Genomic DNA, 22,991 nt, shown 5'->3' with positions numbered 1-22,991 from the left:
ACCGTTTTTGGCGCCTTTAACTAGAATTTTATCAACTCTGTGGAACAGCTTTGGAGGTTGGGGAGGAGTCAGGGATATGGTTACCACTGTGAAATGTGGAAATGGAATTTATTTAAATTACTTGAATGAAGGTACGGAAGGTACATTTAGCAAACTTACTGATGATACAAAGATAGGTAAGAGTAAGTTGTGAATAAGACACATGGATGCAGCGGGGGGCACAGATAAATCAAGTGAGTGGGTAAAGATCTGGCAAATGGAATAGACCGTGGGAAGATTATCCACTTTGGGAGGAAAAATGAAAAAGAAGCATATTATTTAAATGGTGTGCAACTGTAAAGTTTGAGAAGAAGAATGATTTGGGTATATTTCTACATATCACAAGATGTTAATATTTGGGTACATCAAGTACTTAAGAAATAATAGAATGTTATCATTTATCATGAGGGGAACAGAATACTGAAGTCGGAAAATTATGCCACTGGTGAGATCATATTTTAAGAACCGTTCAAAGTTTTAGTTATCTTAATTAAAGAAGGATGTAAATCTATTGGAACCAATTCAGAGAAAGTTTTTGAGACTAATACCTAGAATGAGTGAGCTGTTTTATAAGGACAGGTTGACAGGCAAGGATGGAGTTTCGAAGAGTAAGAGGCAACTTCACTGAAACATATAAGATCCTGAGGGGTTTTAACAGGGTAGATATGAATGTTTCCACTTATGGGAGTATTGAGAACTAGGGTCACAGTTTAAAATTAGGATTTACTAATTAAAACAGAGATTAGGTGAATATTTTGTCCCAGAGATCGCAAGCGTTTGAAACTTTCTTCCTGAAATTTGGTCGAAGGAGAATCTTTGAATATTTTTAAGATAAAGGTAGATGGATCTTTGTTGAACAAGTGGGAGGAAAGTTATCATGGGTAGGATTTGAAGTTATATTTGATCAGCTCAGTTTTAACTGAATGGTGAGGAAGGCTCAAATGGCGGAATGGCTTACTCCTGCGCCTTGTTTGTATGTAAAGCATTAGGCTGGCTCTCTGACATGCTACTGCCTCCTCACGCTATACCCAGAGGTATTCTTGAGGCAAGAATGGCAACCCATCAGAATGTGGCAGTTAATGGAGTTGATTTGGCAGTAAAGTTGAATTTTTGTGCGTCATTACAATTTTACCAAAGTTGACTGGAACCCACCAATGTGCACGGCTCACTAGCTCACAAGAAGCTATGCACTGCAGGAGGACCCATTGGTTTTAGCTGTAGATATGATCAGTGATTAATTGGGACAAATGGCAAAAGCTGCAATTAAAGTAGGTGGAGGTCTCACATTTGTAGTCTTTTAAGCAGCCTTCAGCCACAGAATGCTTTGGCTTAAGAAAATCATTCTAACACCTCCCTCCTCATCATGCTCTCAATACAGAACTCCTCATTTGCACCCCCAGGCACAATACATTCAGTCTCATTGAAGCCACAGGGAAAGCTGCTGACCTCCCTCATAGGGTCTGTTTCCATGCTGTACATCTCTATGACTGACTCACCTGTCAGCTCAACTCACTGTTTAATTAGACACGAATGACAAATGCAGGGACAGTCTGCTAATTACAACATCAAAGAGCAGGATTGGACCTAGAAATGGTACCAATCCTTGAAAATGATTCAAATGGCACACTGTAACAATTAGAGCAAGGTGTAAACCAAAGGTCTGCTCACCCAACTTTCTAAACCTCTCCATTGTTCATACATTTAGTTTTGGAAATCTACCCACATCAACAATATATCAATCTTTCCATTCTGCTTCAACAAATGATTACACTGGTTTCAGATTTTACATCATTTAACATCTGCTCAAATGCAACCACATGATGATCCCACATTGGTATATATTTTAGGTTCTAACATCAAACTAAAAGTGACCTTGGAGTACAGGTTCATAGTTTCTTGAAACTGGAGTCACAGGAAGATAGGACAGGCGTTTGGTACACTTGCCTTTACTGGTCAGAGCATTGAATATAGGAGTTGGGAGGTCATGTTGCAGCTGTATGGGACATTGGTTAGGCAACTTTTGGAATACTGCATGTATTTCTGGTTTCTCTCCTACTGGAAGGATGTAGTGAAACTAAAAGGGCTCAGCAAAGATTTCCAAGGATGTTGCTAGAGTTGGAGGGTTTAAGCTACAGTGAGAGGCTGAATAGGCTGGGGCTGTTTTCCCTGGAGTGTCAGAGGCTGAGGGATGACCTCATAGAGATTTATTTCCCTGGGTCGGAGGAGTCAAGAACTAGAGGTCATTGATTTCGGGTGAGAGGGGAAAAATCTAATAGGGATCTAAGGCACAACATTTCCATGCAGAAGGTGGTGGGTGTATGAAACGAAATGCCAGAGGAAGTGGTGGAGGCTAGTACAATTACAACATTTAAAAGACATCTTGATGGGAATATGAGTAGAAAGGACTTAGAAGGATATGGGCCAAGTGCTGCCAAATAGGATTAGATTAGTTTAGGAGATCTGGTTGACAAGGACAAGTTGGACTGAAGGATCTGTTTCCGTGCTGTACATCTCTATGACTCTATTCCTTACCAACAGCAATATCACATAAAGCAAATAGTCCAACTCGAGTATCTCCATTCACTGTCCATTTCTGTGTCTCACAGTTTGGCTTACAGCTGTGATTCATGAAGCGTGAATAATTTCCTTTTGGGCCTGCATCAATAATCCGGTCCTGTTGATACGAAATTTCACAGTTAAAAACTTTCATATGCTTTATAAAGTTTAGAAATTCAGTGTCATTGTGTGAAGTATTTTGCAAAAGCTTAACACAGCAGATAAAAATACATGCGACAGCAAAGAACTTATCTCAGGAAAATAAAACATTGAGACATGAAGGATTTTGTAGAAGTCCAAGAATGAATAGTGGTTTAAAATTTTTACATAATGAGACTACGAATTAAGAGTACAGGTATATGCCTTACGCTGCATTCTATTTGCAAATGTTTTGGAACATTTGCAAATTAGAGGTGTTCCCTGAAGAAGACTGTCGATTTATTTTGTTTCAGCATGCGCTTTCTGGTTTCTGAACTACCTTTTCGTCACTTCCTTCCTTAACCCTCTTAGTTGTTGCCTCTCTGCTTCTCACCCCAACACTATAGTTCACTATCTCTTCATCACAGTGATTCCCTCTCTGACTCTCCTGCTCACTGTATCTCTCTCGACCTTCCTGTTTGCCACTTCCTTTCCTAATGCCCCAACTCACTGTTTTACTCCTTAACGCACCTGCTTGTCATATCTTGCCACCTACTCCACACCTCCCAATCAAAAGCGCTGTTGCTCATTTCTTCCCAAACCATTGCTCACTCCAAGACTTTGGGAGAGGATAAAAAGAGAGATAGAGAGAGCAACTGTGAATAGGTGGATCAGACAGTGAAGCAGAAAACTGAGGGTGAGGAGAGAGGTTCTGGGAGCACCAGAAAGGTGGAAAGCAGGAAGATCAGGGAGGGATGTAGGCAGGATGTGAATCCTAAAGCGGAACAGTCAAGGTAAGGATCCTGAGACAAGTATTCAGCATCACCTATAGAAGGGATCGGCCCATGAGACTGAAAACAGTGTAAAAGTGGAATCTGCACTGGGAGCTGCCCCCTGTACTTGGCTTATACTTCAATATGGGGTAGAAAGCTGACTGGTGAATGCAGGTAAGTTTTTCCACTATTCTAATTGTAATAAATAATTTTGAAAGTTACAGGATAGCAGGCCAGCTCACCCTGTACATCTTGCAGATGTGTGCAGTCATGGAAACACCATGAGTCCCAGATGGACACATATTCAGGAAGTGACACCGATTTTATAAGCTTAAGCTCAATGTTTTGGAATTTGTGAGGCATCTCAAGTCACTGATATGCATCCATGGGGCAGTCTACATGACTAGTATGTTTAGGGAACTGGTTACACTGCAGCTCTGAAGTGCATAGGCAGTGAGAAAATGGCAGTGTGATTCTTCAGTTATTAATAATTACAAAGTCAGTCAGAGAATCTTTGGCTACGGACATTCAAGGCAACCAACATCTTTTGGGAAGTGATTTTGTTTAGCATGTTTTAATATAAACTGTGGTTTTGTTTAGGGAGACATCAGTTGTACTAAACCGAGGATAGCTATACTTTGTAATTACACAGCATCAGAAAATCCTAGTAACAGCTGAACATTTACAACAATACAATAACACAGAGCTAGATGTACCCAAATTTATTTCAGATTCAAATAAAGATTTTCTCTCAAATAAGCTTATTAAATAGAGCATTATGAATTTATATTGAAGTTGAAAGTGATACTTCACAAGTTTATCCATCTTTTCATGATTTATCATTTGATAAATGAAAATTTTACACTAATAACCTTTATTGGTTGAGATGCTTACAGATAAAACAGAAAGCATTCAGGCAAATACACGTAAAATGAGGCACTGAAAGACACAGAAATAAAAGCTGGCAAGTCACCAAGTTATGTTTACTTGCTACCTCTCTAGAACGTGCCTAATGTTCAATATAGGCAGAACAAAAGTGTATGCCAGTTCTAAAGATGTAATGCACCATTGCTCTAAATTGCTTTGCAAGTTTTTGGTGTCAGTGAGATGTGGGATATCTGCGTTGGAGAAAACAGAACACTTTTCATTTAAGACACAGAAGATCTTCTTAGTATGGTACCAAGCACATACAGGTCAGACATAGCAATTATATGCCATCTTACAGTCTCTGAGATTATTAATTAGCTGTGAGTAAGAAGCAATTTTGTATTACGGGCTTTTGCCAGAACTCCAGTATGACTTCCCAATTTCACTTGAAAGCAACCCTCATCAGCCAGAAGAGCTTTCAATTCAAGCAGTGCAGGCTGCATTCAAACACTGATTCCGAAGACCACTCATCTTAATTGCTGATCGACAATGATCATATGTCTTCATTTTGAGGACCAGCTGATTATAGATCAGTGATGGTGCTGGATTTACTCACGTAAACGATAATTCTATTTTTAGTTCCAGAGACCTTTTTTAGCTTTTTCAAATTACCTTGTCAAGAGTAAGCATGTAGAAGTTGGTGATGTCATGTTCCTGTGCGTATTTTATTCGAGCATAACATTCCTCTTCATCTATCACCTCACCCACGTACTCATTTACAAACTGTCCCTATGACAGAGGTACAGATTCAGCAGTGTGAACATGGACACAGCAGATATCAAAATGCTAAAGCATTGTTCTTCAGGGCTTTACATTTTTGGTTTTACGTGACACACTGTTAAAATAGTCAAAATTAGTACTTTGAATGTATTAAGCTTATTATACTCTCTGTAATTATCAAAGTAGCATCAATGTAGATTATATTTAATATTTAATTGATTCTTTCAATTTTATAATCAGTGAGAAGAAATAAGTTAAGAATTATAAAACTATACTTCATCAGACAATATAGAACACCATTTCACGAGTTTCGCAGTCTAACAATTCCCAGAATAAAATGTTGGTCAGTTTCCAAAGGATGAAAACCACTCAGAAGCCATAAAATATTCCAGCCAGCAAGGCAAAAGTGGGATATCTGCTTCTCAGCATCTGGAAATCCTACCTGTCTGAGATGTTGCCATTCAGATTAGCCAGTAACCTGTAACAAACCTGGCAGCCCCAGAACTTAACACCATCAGATATACGAACAGAAGTAGGCCATAAGGCCCATCAATTCTGCTCTGCCATTCAATGATTCATGACTGATCTAATAATCCTTAACTCTACTTTTCTGCCTTATCCCTCTAACCATGTGACTTCTATACGGAGTAAAAATCTTGACAGTCTTGACAGCTATGATAGAGAAATCCATAGAGTAGTTACAGTCAGAAAAAAATCCTCCTTACCTCCTCTTAAATGGGCAATCCCTGACAAAGGAATTATGCCCTTTCAGCATCAAATCCCCTAAGAGTCTTGCATGGTTCAATGAAGTCACCTCTCACCCTTCTAAACAAGCAAAATCTATTTAACCTTGCTTCATAAGAAAATCCCTGTAAACCCAGAATCAAACTAATTACCCTCCTCTGGACCGCTGCCAAAACCAATATATTTTTCCTTAGATAAGTGGACCAGATGAAGTTTTAGCTGAGCCATAGTTACAACGCCACCAGAAATGGATCTATCAGAAGTTCAGCATATGATTGCTTCATTTGTGGCCAGAGTGACAAATTGAACTGCTCCTCACGTGGAGAAATCTGCCACATCGTCCCTGGTCCATCTTAAGTCGTTAATAGGTCTCCAGATTTTCCATGGAAGGTTGAAACCTGGGACTTCACTATTTAGGATTGGTGGAGCATTGTGTCCATTTCTGAGCACCACACTTTGGAAAGGATGAAAAAGTATCAGAATGTGTCCAGAAAGGATACATGAGAATGGGAGCAGAAGGTCTTAGTTAAATAGTTAAATTGGAGAAGGTTTTCCTTGGAGAAGATTAAGGAGAGATTTGACAGAATATTCAAAATCATGAGTAGTCTGGGCAGATAGGGAAAAGTCATCCCAACTGATGGGAGAATAGAGAACAAGAGCACAAATTTAACATAATTGGCAAAGAGGATGATTTCTCACTGTGACTTCTTAGGATCTGGAAGGCACTGCCCGAGAATGTGATGGAGGCAGATTCAACTGAAGCATTCAAGAAAAAAATTGATTATTATCTGACAAAGAGGAATGTGCAGGCCTAAGGGACGAAGACTGGGGAGTGGTACGAAATGAATGGTTCCTTTGAAAAACCAGCACAAGTGTGACAGTTCAATGGCCTTCTCTCTGCTGTAGCAACTTTGCCATTCTGGTTGGTGCTGTTTGCAGACAACCAGGTGGCGTGTCATTAAAATGGAGAACTGATGTCAATTTTTTTTAGATTACAGTGTGGAAACAGGCCCTTCGGCCCAACAAGTCCACACCGACCCGCCGAAGCGCAACCCACCCATACGCCTACATTTACCCCTTACCTAACACTACGGGCAATTTAGCATGGCCAATTCACCTGACCTGCATATCTTTGGACTGTGGGAGGAAACCGGAGCACCCGGAGGAAACCCACGCAGACACGGGGAGAATGTGCAAACTCCACACAGTCAGGCGCCTGCGGCGGGAATTGAACGCGGGTCTCTGGCTCTGTGAGGCAGCAGTGCTAACCACTGTGCCACCGTGCCGCCCACATTTGTATGGTGTGCTTGACTACGAGGTTTCTTATCAGTGCATGCTTTGATGTTGTTATTAACAGAAGTTAGTTACCAGCTATTCTTTTTCTTACCAGCTATGATATCCCTGCAGATATTAGGAGGCTCAATTTATGCTACCACAGAAAGCAAATTTTGGCTAAATTGTAATTATCATTTCTTATCTGATTCCAGCCAGATATTGCAACAATCTGTTACATTATTTATATTTCAATTTCACTTCCAAATGACATGCGTCTATGATCCAGCTTCTGGTGAACACACTGGTAAAGACAGGTCTCTTATTCTAGCACTATGCTCATGGACCCAAATTCCACAGCTTTATAAGTGTGCTGCTGGGATAAGGAAGCTATATTGTAAGGTTGAAGCCAGTTCATGATTATCGAGAATCAGATTTTAAACAGCGCTAATCTAAAATCAGCTAATACCAACAGACTGTCCCACTTGGGAAGGTTGGCAGAAGTCACAATCCTAATCTTACAACAATACATGCATATGTGAAGTTCCATGCTGGGTGAGTTGAATCATATCATGACCATGCATATTAACAATTTTTTCCTGTATACATGCTTGGCTTACTGAAGTCAACTATAATGTCCCACTGGCTTCCTCAACTAGAAAATCTGCTCGGTGTATCATAGCTTCACACTGATCAGTGCATTTATCCATCAGCAACTGTGAAGGCATTTTAATAATTATAATGCCAAACACTGACCTAGTTAAAAATCTTACTTTGAAAAAGAACAAAACACAATGAAGTACTTTCAGTATGGAAGTATTTTTCCACTGAGGATTTTTCAGTTTTTGAATATTCAGCTTATCAGAGTTGGAAAAACCAATGGTAGCAAGCCAGTACTGCTGTGTACTTTAGGGTCTCTTCTCAACAAAGGAGATCATCAACTGAACACAGATAATGTTTTCATTTCAGTTTCTAATAATTTAGAATCTAAATCTGGAGGCAAATTTCTCACCTTCTTAATGTTATACTTCGCAAGTAAACCCCAGCCTCGCCCTGCAGTTTTCAAAATTTCTACTTCAGGGTATTGACGCTTAGTGAAGCACTGGTTCTGGCATTTTTCTCCTGCAGGACAGACAGCTGGATGGCACTCATACATTAACATCCTGTTCAGGCATTCGGAGTCTATCCCACAAGGATTTTCGTCAGTTGGCTTACAATTGCATCGTGGAATTTCAGATGGATCAGCAGTGAAAATCTGAGCCTTACCCACAGCTTTGTTTACCTTGATGAAAAGACAGATGGTAAATCCCAACAGTTATTACTTAATTATTTTGCCACAGTCTATAATAAAAGTACATTTGCTTACTGAGTTTAGAATATTAGGATATAACAGACAGGATAATCATTTCTTGCAAGAAGTCCAACCTACACCCTGAATTAGGACACTACAGAAGCAAAATACAATGGTTAATGGAAATCTGAAATAAAAACAGAAAATTATGTAAACACTTAGCAGATTTGACAGTATCTGAGAAGAGAGAAACTGAGTTAACATTTCAGTTTGATGGCCTTTTACCAGAACCAAAAAAAACATCATAACAGGTTTGAAACAAATACAGATGCAGGGAAAGAGGGAAGAGAGAGAGAAACAAAAAGAAAAACATCTCTGATAAGATGCAAGTTATGAGAGAGGGGTGCAAGACAGGAGTGTATAAATAACAAAACCAATAATCACGGAAGCAAAGGGGATGGTAAAGAACAAAAGACTTGTCTAGAGAAGATGTTAGTGGGAAAATGTAGTATCATTATCAACAGCTGTCATCCAAAATGCAAACAAAAGGAAGTACTGGTTATGATCTATGACTACTGAATAAATCCAGATGACTGTAAAGTGACTCAAGCTTATGTTGAGCTTCACTGAAACTACGTACATAGTCAAACACAGAAATCAGAATGGGAGTACAGAATTAAATTGGCAGACAACTGGAACCATGCATGCAACCCTTACCCCAGTGCTCAGAAAAAAAAATCATCAAATTTGTGCTTAGTTTTTCCTAACAGAAGAGATGGAATTGTCAGCAGTGACCACCGAGTATTATATTTAGGTATGAATCCTCCAAAGAAGAAAAATCGACTGGGAACATAAGCTTAGCAACAAACCCAAGCCATGATTTTGGATTGGCAATTACCCCTTTGTCATTCAGTTTATATTTCTGATCACATTTTTAAATGAACCCCCAATACTTACTACATGCGCTAGAAATCAGACATTGTCAGACAGACAATATGCCAGACTTTTACTTAGGCTATACTTACCAAACTAAACAGTAAATAAATAATAATTTGTAATGTTTTAACAGTAATTCTAAAATATGGCTAGTTTTTCAGTAGGATCAAATTAAAATTGGCAACTTACTGAAATTTTAATGCAAGTAATATTTTTATGCAGCAGTTCTTTCATTTTTGCCATTGCCTCCAAAAACGTTTTAGCCTCTTTTTCTCTTTAAAGGTTGGTGTAAGACAGGCTGATAAAATGTTCAAAAGTAATCAGGATCAAAAAAATTAATTGCCTACTAAATTTAAATAATCTGTCAACTGAATATATACTTGGAGAAATACTTACAAGAAATGTTTCTTTTCAAATTAGTTGATTTAATCCCTCCCTCAAACAAACCAATTAATACAGTAACAGTATCAAAAATGAAACCTATTTTCCTGTGAATGAAACCCTATTGTACTATGAAAGAATTTCAAAAGCAAATCTAACTTCCACCTAAAATTATTTTTCCTTTTTTCACAAAGGTCTTAAATAGAAATATACTGTCAACTAGATGGAGAAACAGACAGTATGGTACAATTCCCCCATTCATAACAATAACAAAATATACACATGAATATTTAGTATTTTTAAAGTCTTTTATATTTTCCAAATCCTTTCAATTGAAGTTTAATTTTCTCAACTACAGTAAACTTTATAATTTGATTCAACTTAAGCTTTGCAGTCATGTTGTGTGATGGAGTATTCATGGAATGGCTAAAATCAATGTTAATGCGAAATCACCATTTCATACAAAGAAACATCAGCCATGACATCAGACAGAACAAAACAGTATTCACACACATTAGTACAAAGCCTCAAAAATATTGCAGTTCTTGTATCCGAAAGATAACAGAAACATTTAAAATTAACAGTATTCCAAATACTAATACAGGTTATCCTTCTAATGCTACACCAAGAATCAGATTAGTTACTTTTGCAATACTTTTTGGTTAAGGTATTTTACATAAAATACATAAACTGCCTGTATTGAAACCATTTCACCTGAGTCACACTGCTGGAAAATCCACAAGAACTGGAGAGCTGTGACAGGAGAGCAAAACTTAATGAATGAATGAACCACCAGAACTGGTTCTGTCCCAATGGTTTGATGTATCCACTGTCTGCAAGTATGTGCAGGAAGAAAGAATGGTAACTAAAACACTGTGGAAAAGGATACATCCTCTGCATCCCCAAATGTCAATGAGTGAAAAAGTGTTTCTTATATAGTGCTAGGGTAAGATATGAAATGCATGAAAGGAATTGGGAAAGAGAAGAACCAGTTGTCATTCTCCACATCAAAATCAACACTATAGGAAAGGACAAGGAGAACAAACCATCAACTCACATGAAGGTTGCTCAAAGTAGGAATTCTTAAATAAGAAAGATCTGAATTCACAGAATCGTCATAGAATCACTTCAGTGTGGAACCAGATCATTCAGCTCAACAAGTCCACACCAACCCTCCATAGAGTAACCCACCCAAATCCATTCCCCCTACCCTATTATATTACTCTACATTTACCCCTGATTAATGCACCTAATCTGTATATCCCTGAACACTATCAGTAATTTTAGAATGATTTCTCATACTGAATGCTATCAATGTTCTTTTCATTTGTGAAGCACAAAGAAATAAGAACCTTCATTACGCTAAACTTTACATAGAGCAAAACGTAATTTAAGAACATTGAACAAACAGTACAGGCCCTTCAGCCCTCAATGTTGTGCCGGCCTTTTACCCTACTTTAAGATCAGACTAACCCACATACCCCCCCCATTGCACTAACTTCCATGTGCCTATCCAAGAGTCGCTTAAATGTCCCTAATATAGCTGACTACTACCACTGCTGGCAGCGCATTCCACGCACCCACCACTCTCTGTGCCTTTGATATCTCCCCTAAATCTTCCAGCAATCACCTTAAAATTACGTCCCCCCATTATAGACATATACGCCATGGGAAAAGCTCTCTGGCTATCCACTCTATCTATGCCTCTCAACATCTTGTAGACCTCTATCAAGTCATTTCTCATCCTTCTTCACTCCAATGAGAAAAGCCCTAGCTCCCTCAACCTTTCTTTCTAAGACATACCCTCCAGTCCAGGCAGTATCCTCGTAAATCTCCTCTGCACTCTAAAACTTCCATATCCTTCCTATACTGAGGTGATCAGAACTGAACACAATATTCCAAGTATGGTCTAACCAGGATTCTATAGAGCTTCAGGACAAGCTCGTGGCTCTTAAACTCAATCCCCTGCTAATGAAAGCCAACACACCATATGCCTTCTAAACAACCCGACCAACTTGGGTGGAAACTTTGAGTAATCCATGTACATGGATATCTCTGTTCCTCCACACTGCCAAGAATCCTGCCCTTAACCCTGTATTCTGCATTTGAAGTTGACATTCGAAAGTAAATGACTTAACACTTTTCCAGGTTGAACTCCATCTGCCACTTATCAGTTCTGCATCCTGTCAATGTTCCATTGTAACCTACAAACTCTCCACACTATCCACAACTCCACCAACCTTCTGAACAACACATCACTATATCCTAAAGACAGCAATAATAGACAGTGGCATACTAATTATTTTTTTAGATTAGATTAGATTACTTACAGTGTGGAAACAGGCCCTTCAGCCCAACAAGTCCACACCGCCCCGCCGAAGCGCAACCCACCCATACCCCTACATCTACCCCTTACCTAACACTACGGGCAATTTAGGATGGTCAATTCACCTGGCCTGCACATCTTTGGACTGTGGGAGGAAACCGGAGCACCCGGAGGAAACCCACGCAGACACGGGGAGAATGTGCAAACTCCACACAGTCAGTCGCCTGAGGCAGGAATTGAACCCAGGTCTCTGGCGCTGTGAGGCAGCAGTGCTAACCACTGTGCCACCGTGCCACCCCTATGATCCTAAGGATGCAATGGTGCAACTGAAAAACAGAACTGTGCTCTCTCGACTATATGTTTTGCCTAGAATTAGTGTTTTGCACTATGTAGCACAGCTTTTTGCAGGTTATAGCTCAAATTTTAACACTGACACAAATGAGAATAGCACAGGATTAAAACACTGTCACTGTGGCTGCTATCGGATAAATGGAGTACGTGAACACTGTGCATTTTATCATGGAGTTTTCAAGCAGATCCTTGTCCCAGACAAATAAAATAGGTTCAAAGGTCAGAGATGGCTGTGTCAATCAAAGCTTGTCATTTTACTGACACAAATCTTATCAAGGTAACCTGGTGCTATGCCCAGAAGAGAACAAAAAGGGCCACCTTAATTTACTTAATTCAATTTTCTTTTGAAATTGTAGGCATGCCCTATTTTGGACTGCCTTCACCGCCCATGGCTGGAAACCATTTTGTTGGATCTCGTACCCAGAGCAAGAATACTTTGCTTTTCTGCCTGCATGTGGTAAAGATACTATGGCATGCTACATTTTTACACTATAATATGTTGTTCATCATCCTGCACACTATAAAGCATTCAGGAGTTTGTATGCATTTGCTGGAATATGGTACAATCTGGTTGGTATGTTCTAGAAGAAGCTGACATATCCATACCTTGATATGTTTGTATGGTGGTGGCTTCTTTTCATTCCGTTTGTCCTCCTGTGCCTGTCTTGTTTCTCTTTGTGTTTTCAGCTCCTCAAACCTTTCTGCAGCTTCCTGTAGTGCTGCAGAGAAAGCCAAAGTGAAAATACCAGACAGATGTACTGCAGTTACAAAAATGTCAGCAAGGTTTACAATCTCAACTCAACAACTTAGGGCAACTTATAATGCATTGCTCCCAGAATTTAAACTTCTGCAGAACTGAATACCATCTTTAAAATAAAAGAAAATGCAAGCTGATTATCAAGGTGGTAAAATAAGGAAGCTTCTGGTTTACTATATTTTAAAAAAAATCATTTTTTTAATACATAGTATTGAACAATCGAGAAGAATAACTTAAGAAACTCGAATGGTGACATTTAAGTCTGAGATAAATATACTTTCAATCTCTCAGGAATCAAGTATGGAGAGCTAGTGTGAAAACAGGATTAGTTATTATCATATTGAATCTGAGCATTTTGGGCTGTTTGCCTTACTCCTGCTGCTACCACATACTTTCCCAACATCATTAATTACTATGACTTACCGGTTTTATACATTCTCAAACATTCCTGCTTTCAATGGAATTACCTTTTTTAAAGATGGTATTAAGGCCTTTGCATTTTTTGTCTTTACTCCCTTTGTCCCCTTCCATATATGAGAACACACGAGCCTGGTAAGTCCAGAAGTAGTCATTGGAGCCAAAGAAACGAACAGGGAACTCGCCAATTTCATGCTTCATTTTCTGAATATTTGTAGGAACATTTTTAGGATGACAGACTTCAGCAGGCCACCACCTGGCAAAACAAAACGAAAAAGTGCAAAAGTGCAATTTTAAAAAGATTTCAGTTTCATGGCTCATAACTGAAAACTGCTTCCACACCAGGTACTTAACCCCATAAGAATACATTGATAAAATTGTACAATAATTTTCAATACAGTTGGTATATCTTAATATCATATATGCATCACAGCACTGCCATGTATCAGGTTAACTACCTCAGTAAGAAAATGAGACGAGCCCTACGCTGCTGAGAACTAGTGAAAACGAGGCTGTCACCTGTATTTCTTTACCTGTATTATTTAATGCACTGTATTTTTGTCAAGCGTATTAGGTTGCAGTATATAAAGAAACTTACTTTGAACAAACTCTACAAGCACCACTTCTGAAACAATTGGAGGCAGGAAATGTAGTGCATGAATAGTCCTGGAACACTTTGTTCTGTATTCTCTCAAGTGTATGGCAAATGGGTGTATTGAGTTCCTTATCACCTTTAGCTAGGTTGCCAAATTCTTGTCGTCTTCTTCAAAAGGATATAATTGCAAGAAAATCACAATGTGAAACTTATGATCTTCATGTAATTGGATTGGACGGAAAATTGAAATCCACATTATTGTACATGGGTTTGTGATAAAGTAGCCATCAATTGCAATAGATATTACGAACATCATCTGAGAAACAAGATATCTGTAATCAAAAGTACAAAGTATTTCCAGTGTTTTTTCAAAAATCCACTTCTGTTTTACCTACAATTCTGAAAACTGGATGCCTGTTGAAACGGACAAGAATAAAACTGGATGAGCATATCTTGGAACTGAGGCAGCAATGATGTAAAATGGAATGTTATCATTTTATTTGAGCCTATACACCCAAATTCAGTGTTTCGTGTTTCCTTTATTGCAGAGTATGATACTTGAAAATATGCAGTGCTCTAATTCCTAGCCATAATGCTGAATGCAACAGCATGAAATTCTGCCACTACAGTAATCAATTTGTTCTCACTGAAATAGAAGTTGATGAGAGATACATTTTTTTTTAAGATTCCCTACAGTGTGAAAACAGGCCCTTCGACCCAACAAGTCCACATTGACCTTCCGAAGAGTAACCCACTCAGACCCATTTCCCTCTGACTAATGCACCTAACACTATCGGCAATTTAGCATGGCCGTTTCATCTGGCCTGCATACCTTTGGACTGTGGGAGGAAACCAGAGCACCCAGAGGAAACCCATGCAGACATTTCAAATGCATAGCAGAGGAATGGATAGCATAGGTCTATTCAGTCTACTTAAACTACATTGAGAACCGCACAGAATTCAAGTGAAAGTGAATAAAATTAAAGTGCTTCAAAAAATATTGTAAGTTAGTACATCAGGATAGTAGCGAATTGAGGCCCTTAGGTGGCTGCTCATTGGCTACTCAAGAACTTTATTGGTGGCAATGAAACTTCTTGCATAGAACTTAATTAGTGAGATGGTGAGAAGAGGATGGAGGTGTGAAGTTTCTCTTCAAGGCTAAAGCACCACTTCTTTTCTTCTTTTCACACTTCCTGTGAGGGAAATATTGCACTCTAAATTACAGATTGAATATGTCCTGGTAAAATTCTCCACTGGCTGGAATCATACCCACAACAAAGGAAGATGGTCGCAGTTCTTGAAGGTGAAACATCTCAGTCCCATGAAATAACTACAACAGTCCTCAAGGTAATGCCCTAGCCCAACTATCTTTAGATGCCCATCATTTCCCTCACAATTCATCATTCCTCCATCATAAGATCTGTGTGCTGACAAATTCACAATATCAATACCATTCAGATCCTGAAGCCATCCATATCCAAATGCAACAAGACCTGGACGATATCCAGGCCTTTACTTACAAGTGACAAGTAATATCTGTGCCATTCAAGCCTGGCAATGACTATCTCAAAACAAGAGAAAATGACATCACCTCCTTTTGACAAGCAACAGTATTACAAGCACTGAATCCCACATGATCAACAACTTTGGGCTCCCAATGACTAGAAAATAGGCCAAAGATGTAAATACTCTAGCTACAGTTGGTCAGAGGCTAGGAATTCTGCAGCATTCAATTCACCTCCTGTTTTCCCAATTCCATCCATCACTTAAAAAGCACAATTCAGGACCGTGTTGAGATGTTCTCCACTTGTCTGGCTGAAACCAATTTCAACAGCACCGAAGAAACTGGAGACCATACAGGACAAAGCAGATGCACCTTCTTCAAGATTCACTCACTTCACTAAAGATTCACCATAACAGCAGTATGTACTACCTACAATATATGATGCACTGTAGCACCACACCTAGGATCCTCAAAGAGAATCTCCCAAACTCAATTTCTATCACCTAGAAAGACAAGGGCAGCACATGTATGAGAACACCAACACCTGCAATTTCTCCTCCAAGCCACACATCACCTTGATTTGGAACTATACTGCTGTTCCTTCACTGTAGCTGGATCTAAACTTGAACTCCCTCCCAACTAGAATGGTGAATAAGCATACACCTCAAAGGGTGCAGCAATTCAAAAATACAGTGGAATGAGCAACAAATGTTGGCCTAGCCAGAGATGGCCATATACCATGAACAAATGAGGTCAAACCTCCCCAGTAACCTCTTAACACAAGCAAAAGCCTGGTATTTTAAGTCTCAAAAGTAGCCCAGTGATTCAAGAGGTTCTCTTCTCCTTGCCCCACTGGTGAATCTTTCAGTGTCCTTTTGAATAAAGTCACCTTCATTTAATCTTCTGACCATACTTGGAATAGATTTCCAGCAGCAAGACATCAAATGGTGACTCCTTGTTCTTCAACTCTCCACAACAAAGTGTTCTTTCGAACTGTGGCTCCATGCTCACCTGCTCTTTGTGGCGTGAGTAACTCAAAAGTTACCCTATTTTTCTCTGAAACTTTGCAACACCTGTTAAACTGGTCCTTAGTTGCAAAAATCCAAAACACTCAGTCTGATTGCTTTTGAGAATCTGAAAGTTTGCAGCAGCAAGAACATCTACCTTTTCCTCTATGTTCAGGGGTTAAAGCTCATGCCTGGCACAGTTCAATACAATTTCAAAACATCTTAATGCATTCTATCTTGCCTTAAATGAAAAAGTATTATTTAAAATGAACTGCCAAATAAAATCTAGCAGCCACTGTATGGCACCACGGAAAAAAGCAAAATAATGCTGGCTTATGATATTCAAGATAGGACTGAAAATTAGTTTTCTATGCAATAACGTGGAAGAAAATCAGAGAGGTGTTACCACGCAGGAGGAGGCCACTTAGCCCATCAAATGTGCAATGTCTCACATTAAATAAGCATCATCAGCTACTGCCAAACTCCTGCTTTTTCCACTGAACATTTATAAATTCTTGATTTACTTTTGTGAGACAGAACAGGTTTTAAGAGAACCCGCTTCACAAGAGAAATTTCAGAACTTTTTTTTCAATTAACCTATTTTTCTAATCAAGCTGTTCGGTGATGTTATTAGACACCTCTGGAGCAGGTGGGACTTGAACCTTGGACTCCTGGTCCAGGAATGGAGACACTACCACTATGCTATAAATCCAAAAGCTTCCTCAGCCTGACATGACTTAAACATGTAACCTGCTGATCTGGTGTCTGATATGCTTTGATTGTGTCATAAACCCAGCCCCAATATGTTTTACATGATGTTTTTGCAAGAAAGGGGCATGATTCCATTTTCTCCTTCCTTGCATTTTGTGGGCTTGATTTTTTGATAGTCTTTCAAAGTGGTGATTAACACACCACCCCTATTGAGGTAATTAGCCTGATTGCCTGCAAATGAGTAGATTAATAGGTCAGCAGCTTCTGGGTCCCTAAAATCCGTCGTTCCACACCTACTCCTTGACAGATTCAGCAGCGGGAAGGCTTTTTTGATTTGATTTATTGGTGTCACATGTACGTGGATACAGTGGAAAATTTAGTTTTACGTGAAGTACCAGCAGATCATTTCATACAAAGTGCATTAGGGTAATAGAATGGAGCGAAGAAGACAATGGTATGGCTGCACAGAAGGTGCACAAAGAGTGAGATCAACATTAAATTTAAAATCTGAGGTCCATTCAGAAGTCTAATAACAGCAGGGAAGAAGTTATTCTTGAGTCATTTGGTATGTTTGTTTAAGCTTTTGTACTTTCTGCCCGATGGAAGAGATTATAACCAGGATGGGAGGTGTCTTTAAATATGTTGCCTGCCTTCCTGGGGCAATGAGAAGTATATGTGGAGTCAACGGATGGAAGATTGGCTTGTGTGATGGACTGGGCAACTCTTTATAGTTTCTTATGGTCCTGGCCAGTGCAGTTGCCGTACCAAGCTACGATGCATCCAGATAGAATGCTTTCTACGGTGCACTTATAAAAATTGGTAAAAGTCTTTAAAGACATGCTGAGTTTCCTTAGCTTCGTGAGGAAGTAGTGGTGTTGCAGTGCTTTCTTGACTGTAGCACCAATGTGGGTGGACGAGGATAGATTGTTGGTGATTATCACTCCTAGGAACTTGATGTTTTTGAGTATCTCCACCTTAGAACCATTATATAGCAAAGGGCATGCCCTCCACCTCACTTCTTGGAAGTCAATGGCTAACTCTTTTGCATTGCTAACGTTGAGGGAGAGATTGTTATGTTTACACCACACCACCAAGTACTTTATCTCTTTCCTGTATTCTGTTTTGTCATTGTTTCAGATCCGGCACACAACGGTGGTGTTCTCAGCGAACATGTAGATGGAGTTAGAACTTGGCCACACAGACGTGTGTGTATAGGGAGTACACAGCCTTTTTCTCATTGGGTGGAGGAGGCAAAAGTGGGCAGTGATTTTCAAAGATCGCCTCACTGAACCCCATTCTTTTACCTAAATTGCACTGATTGCCCTTGCTCTATCTCACCTCTAGATCACCAAGAATTTCCAGTTGGAAAACTAGCCACCTTTCCTGCCTGTTGCGGAAATTGATTGAGGAGATGGCGAGTTGAATCTGTAATTGATCACTTTAGGGTGTTTATTGCTAACAAAGCAAAAATGAAACTTCTCAGCCAACATTCAATTCCTGAGGTGTCAAAAAGAGTGGGAAATTCTCTCCAGGCCCAACTTGAAAAATTATGTTTGACTCTTTACGTCACTCTCACTACCTCCAAGGAAGGAAAAGAAAAACCACACTTTTTAAAAAATGGTAACTGAACTGATTTGCATCCTGTCAGTTTAAATTGTTTGATATCCAATCAACATGAGGATTCCTTTTATTTCCAAACTAACCTGTATCGACCCAGTTTGACCCAGATGATGTCTTTATAATGGGGCTTTTTGCCAGCCTTACAGTCATTGCAGTACCACTTTCCTTTAGGCATCTCAATGTTCAGGCACTCACGGTGAAAGGCAGCAGGACATGACTCACAGCACAGCAAACTGCCACCTGACAATACAAATGCACACATTTACAGTGAAAGGTAGCAGTGAAAGGCAAGGAGGAAAAAAATAGTAATTACAATGTAAAAACACTGACACATGGAGAATTTGATCTTGAAGTAAAAACTTATTCATAAAATAAATTTGGCCTCTCTACGTTACAGCTTACCCTTACAGCCTGCAAGTCAAAGCTGCTCTCACTAAATGGGTGGCGGAGAGATGGAGAGAAAAAGAGGGAGAGAGAGAAAAAAAGAAAGGGCAGGAAGGGAAGGGAGAGGTAAAAACAATGACTGCAGATGCTGGAAACCAGATTCTGGATTAGTGGTGCTGGAAGAGCACAGCAGTTCAGGCAGCATCCAAGGATCTTCGAAATCGGCGTTTCGGGCAAAAGCCCTTCATCTTTTATAAGGGCTTTTGCCCGAAACGCCGATTTCGAAGATCCTTGGATGCTGCCTGAACTGCTGTGCTCTTCCAGCACCACTAATCCAGGGAAGAGAGAGGCTGAGAGAAGGAAGGGGAGAGAGCGAGAGAAGGAAACAGAGAGAGAGAGAAAGAAGGAGGAGAGAGAGGGAAAGGGGAGAGAGAGAGAGAGAGAGAAGGAAGGGGGGACAGATATGGGAGGTGGAGGCAGAAGGAGAGCAAAGGGAGTGGAGAAAGTTAGGAGAAGGATGGGAGCAAAGGGAGGGGGAGAGAGCCAACATTGTGGGGGGGAAGTGAAGTAAGGGGGGAGAGCGAAGGGAATGGGGGAGAGAGAAAGAGAGGGGGACAGAGAGAAGGGAGGGGGGAGAGCGAAGGAAGGTAAGTGAGCAAAGGGAAGGGGGAGAGAGAGAAAAGGAAGGGGAGAGAGAGAAAGGGAGGGGGGAGAGGGAAAGAGAAGGGGGGGGAAGAGAGACATGGCGGGGTGAGAGAGAGAAGGTGGGGGGAGAAGGCGAAGGGGGGGGAAGAGAAGGGGGGAGAGAGAAGGGAGGGGGGACAGTGAAGGGAGGGGGTGAGCAAAGGGAGGGGGGAGAGCGAGAAGGGAGGGGGGAGAGCGAGAAGGGAGGGGGGAGAGCGAGAAGGGAGGGGGGAGAGCGAGAAGGGAGGGGGGAGAGCGAGAAGGGAGGGGGGAGAGCGAGAAGGGGAGGGGGAGAGCGCGAAGGGAGGGGGGAGAGCGCGAAGGGAGGGGGGAGAGCGCGAAGGGAGGGGGGAGAGCGCGAAGGGAGGGGGGAGAGCGACGGGAGGGGGGAGAGCGACGGGAGGGGGGAGAGCGACGGGAGCGGGGAGAGCGACGGGAGCGGGGAGAGCGACGGGAGCGGGGAGAGCGACGGGAGGGGGGAGAGCGACGGGAGGGGGGAGAGCGACGGGAGGGGGGAGAGCGACGGGAGGGGGGAGAGCGACGGGAGGGGGGGAGAGCGACGGGAGGGGGGAGAGCGACGGGAGGGGGGAGAGCGAAGGGAGGGGAGAGAGCGAAGGGAGGGGAGAGAGCGAAGGGAGGGGAGAGAGCGAAGGGAGGGGGAGAGCGAAGGAAGGGGGGGGGAGCGCGAAGGGGGGGGGAGCGCGAAGGGGGGGGCGAGAGCGAAGGCGGGGGAGAGAGCGAGGGGGGGAGAAAACGAAGGGAGGGGGGAGAGAAGGTGGGGGGGGGAGAGAGAAGGGAGGGGGCAAGAGTATGCAGGGGGTAAGAGTGGCAGGGGAGAGAGAGGGTGGGTGGAGAGAGATGGCAGGGGGAGAGAGAAGGGGAAGGGAGAGGGGGGAAGAGAAGGGTGGGGTGGGGGAGAGAAAGGTGAGGGAAGAGAGAGAAGGGAAGGGTGAGACAGAAGGGAGGAGAGAGAAAGTGGGGGGGGGGAGGAGAGAGAGAAAAGGGTCAGAGAGTGGGGGAGGAGAGAGAAGTTGGGGAGAGAGAGAAGGGAGCAGAGAGAAGGGGAAGTGAGGGAAGAGAGAGAGGCAAAGAGGGTGAGAGTGGGGGAAGTGGGGGGGAGAGAGAAGGGAGGAAAGTGGGCAAGAGAGGGGAAAGAGGGGCAGAGAGAAAGAGGGAGGAGAGAGAGAGAGAGGAGGGGAAGGGGGAAGTGAGAGGGAAGGGGGAAGAGAGACAGAAAAAGGGGTGGAAGAGAGAGAGAGAGAGATGGGGAAGGAGAGAGAGGGGGAAAGATGGGGGAGAAGGAGGGAAAGGGGGAGAGAAGGAGGGAGTGGGGGAAGGGGGGGAGTGAGAGAGACTAGGAAGGGGGGAGTGAGAGAAAGAGGGCAACAGAGAAAGGGGAGAGGGAGAGCGTGAAGTGGGGGGCAAGAGAGAGGGGGGAGGGGGCATGGGGGGGAAGAGAGAGAGAAAGAGGACAAGACAGAGGGTGAGAGACAGAGAGAGAGGCGGAGAGAGAGAAAAGGAGAGAGAAGGGAGGGAAGAGAGCGAGAGAAGGGAGGGAAGAGAGCGAGAGAAGGGAGGGAAGAGAGCGAGAGAAGGGAGGGAAGAGAGCGAGAGAAGGGAGGGAAGAGAGCGAGAGAAGGGAGGGAAGAGAGCGAGAGAAGGGAGGGAAGAGAGCGAGAGAAGGGAGGCGGGGCAACAGGGGAGGCGGGGCAACAGGGGAGGCGGGGCAACAGGGGAGGCGGGGCAACAGGGGAGGCGGGGCAACAGGGGAGGCGGGGGTACAGGGGAGGCGGGGGTAAAGGGGAGGCGGGGGTACAGGGGAGGCGGGGGTACAGGGGAGGCGGGGGTACAGGGGAGGCGGGGGTACAGGGGAGGCGGGGGTACAGGGGAGGCGGGGGTACAGGGGAGGCGGGGGTACAGGGGAGGCGGGGGTGGGGGCAGGAGCGCTAGCAAGATTGAAGGTGGAAGTCATTTTTTTCTCTCTGAGGGTTCCTCTTGAGATTTTCTAGAGGGCTATTTTCTGATTTTCAGGAGTCCTTGCTCATCCTCACTAACTTCATCACGTGGTGCAGTCTTACGATAAGAATACCCTCTTTATTATTCCTAATACTCTGGGTATCTGGATTTATGCAGAATTAAAAATAAAAGGATTCGGTAACATACTTCATAATCATCACTGCTCTATTAATATCAAGGGAACAAAACATTAAAAAGTACTAATTACAAACACCACAGTATTTGAATTGGCACAAGATAACAGACACAAGTTCCAACAAATGGTATTTTTAAAAAGTTACTGGTGCACAGGAACTTGTAAAAACCTGCCATTAGTTGTATAGAGTGGAGGAATGGGCAGATTACCCACATGTTCATCTGCTGTACAAACAGGTGCAGGACAGAGTGCTCTCGATGGTTGGATTAGAGTCCATTTTTTGGGTGTGTTTGGACCGGAACAAGAATGGGAGTAACAAATGAGGAACTTTTGTGAACTCTGGGACTATACTCCATGGAGTTTAGAAGGATAAGGGTGTGGGGGGGAAATCTGATTGAAACTTGCAGAATACTGAACAGCCTGGACAGAGTGGGCACTAGGAAGGTGTTTCCATTGGTATGATAGATGAGGACCGAAGGGTACAGCCTTAGAGGAAAGGGAAGACCCTTTAGAACGGAGAACAGGAGAAACTGCTTTAGCCAGAGAGTGGTCAATCTATGAAATTTAGTAGCACAGAGGGCAGTGGATGCCAGGTTATTGAGTATATTTAAGACAGTCATAGATAAGTTCTCGACTGCCAAGGGGACAACGGTTATGGGGAGAAAGCGGGAAAATGGAGTGGAAAATTCTATCAGCCATGATCGAA

At 42.1% G+C, this 22,991-nt stretch overlaps 1 protein-coding gene across 5 annotated transcripts in view; it reads right to left on the bottom strand.

Moving 5' to 3' along the window:
- nsd1a (nuclear receptor binding SET domain protein 1a) overlaps positions 1-22,991 on the bottom strand; it is a 238,012-nt gene that overhangs the window by 26,641 nt on the left and 188,380 nt on the right. For 4 of the 5 annotated variants that reach the window (XM_072591225.1, XM_072591226.1, XM_072591224.1 and 1 more), the window contains exons 16-21: positions 19,149-19,305; positions 13,679-13,884; positions 13,061-13,173; positions 8,182-8,451; positions 5,046-5,162; positions 2,572-2,713 (exon numbers count right to left, since the gene is read on the bottom strand). In XM_072591225.1, coding sequence (XP_072447326.1) covers positions 2,572-2,713; positions 5,046-5,162; positions 8,182-8,451; positions 13,061-13,173; positions 13,679-13,884; positions 19,149-19,305 — 1,005 coding nt within the window. Of the gene's footprint in view, positions 1-2,571; positions 2,714-5,045; positions 5,163-8,181; positions 8,452-9,585; positions 9,695-13,060; positions 13,174-13,678; positions 13,885-19,148; positions 19,306-22,991 lie in introns of those variants that run through there. The other variant, XR_011963528.1, reaches the window with a different exon arrangement.

The sequence above is a fragment of the Chiloscyllium punctatum genome, chromosome 20 (assembly GCF_047496795.1).
Source record: "Chiloscyllium punctatum isolate Juve2018m chromosome 20, sChiPun1.3, whole genome shotgun sequence".
NCBI lineage: Eukaryota > Metazoa > Chordata > Chondrichthyes > Orectolobiformes > Hemiscylliidae > Chiloscyllium > Chiloscyllium punctatum.
Note: the sequence above shows the minus strand (reverse complement) of the source record. Positions and strands in the feature narration are given on the sequence as shown.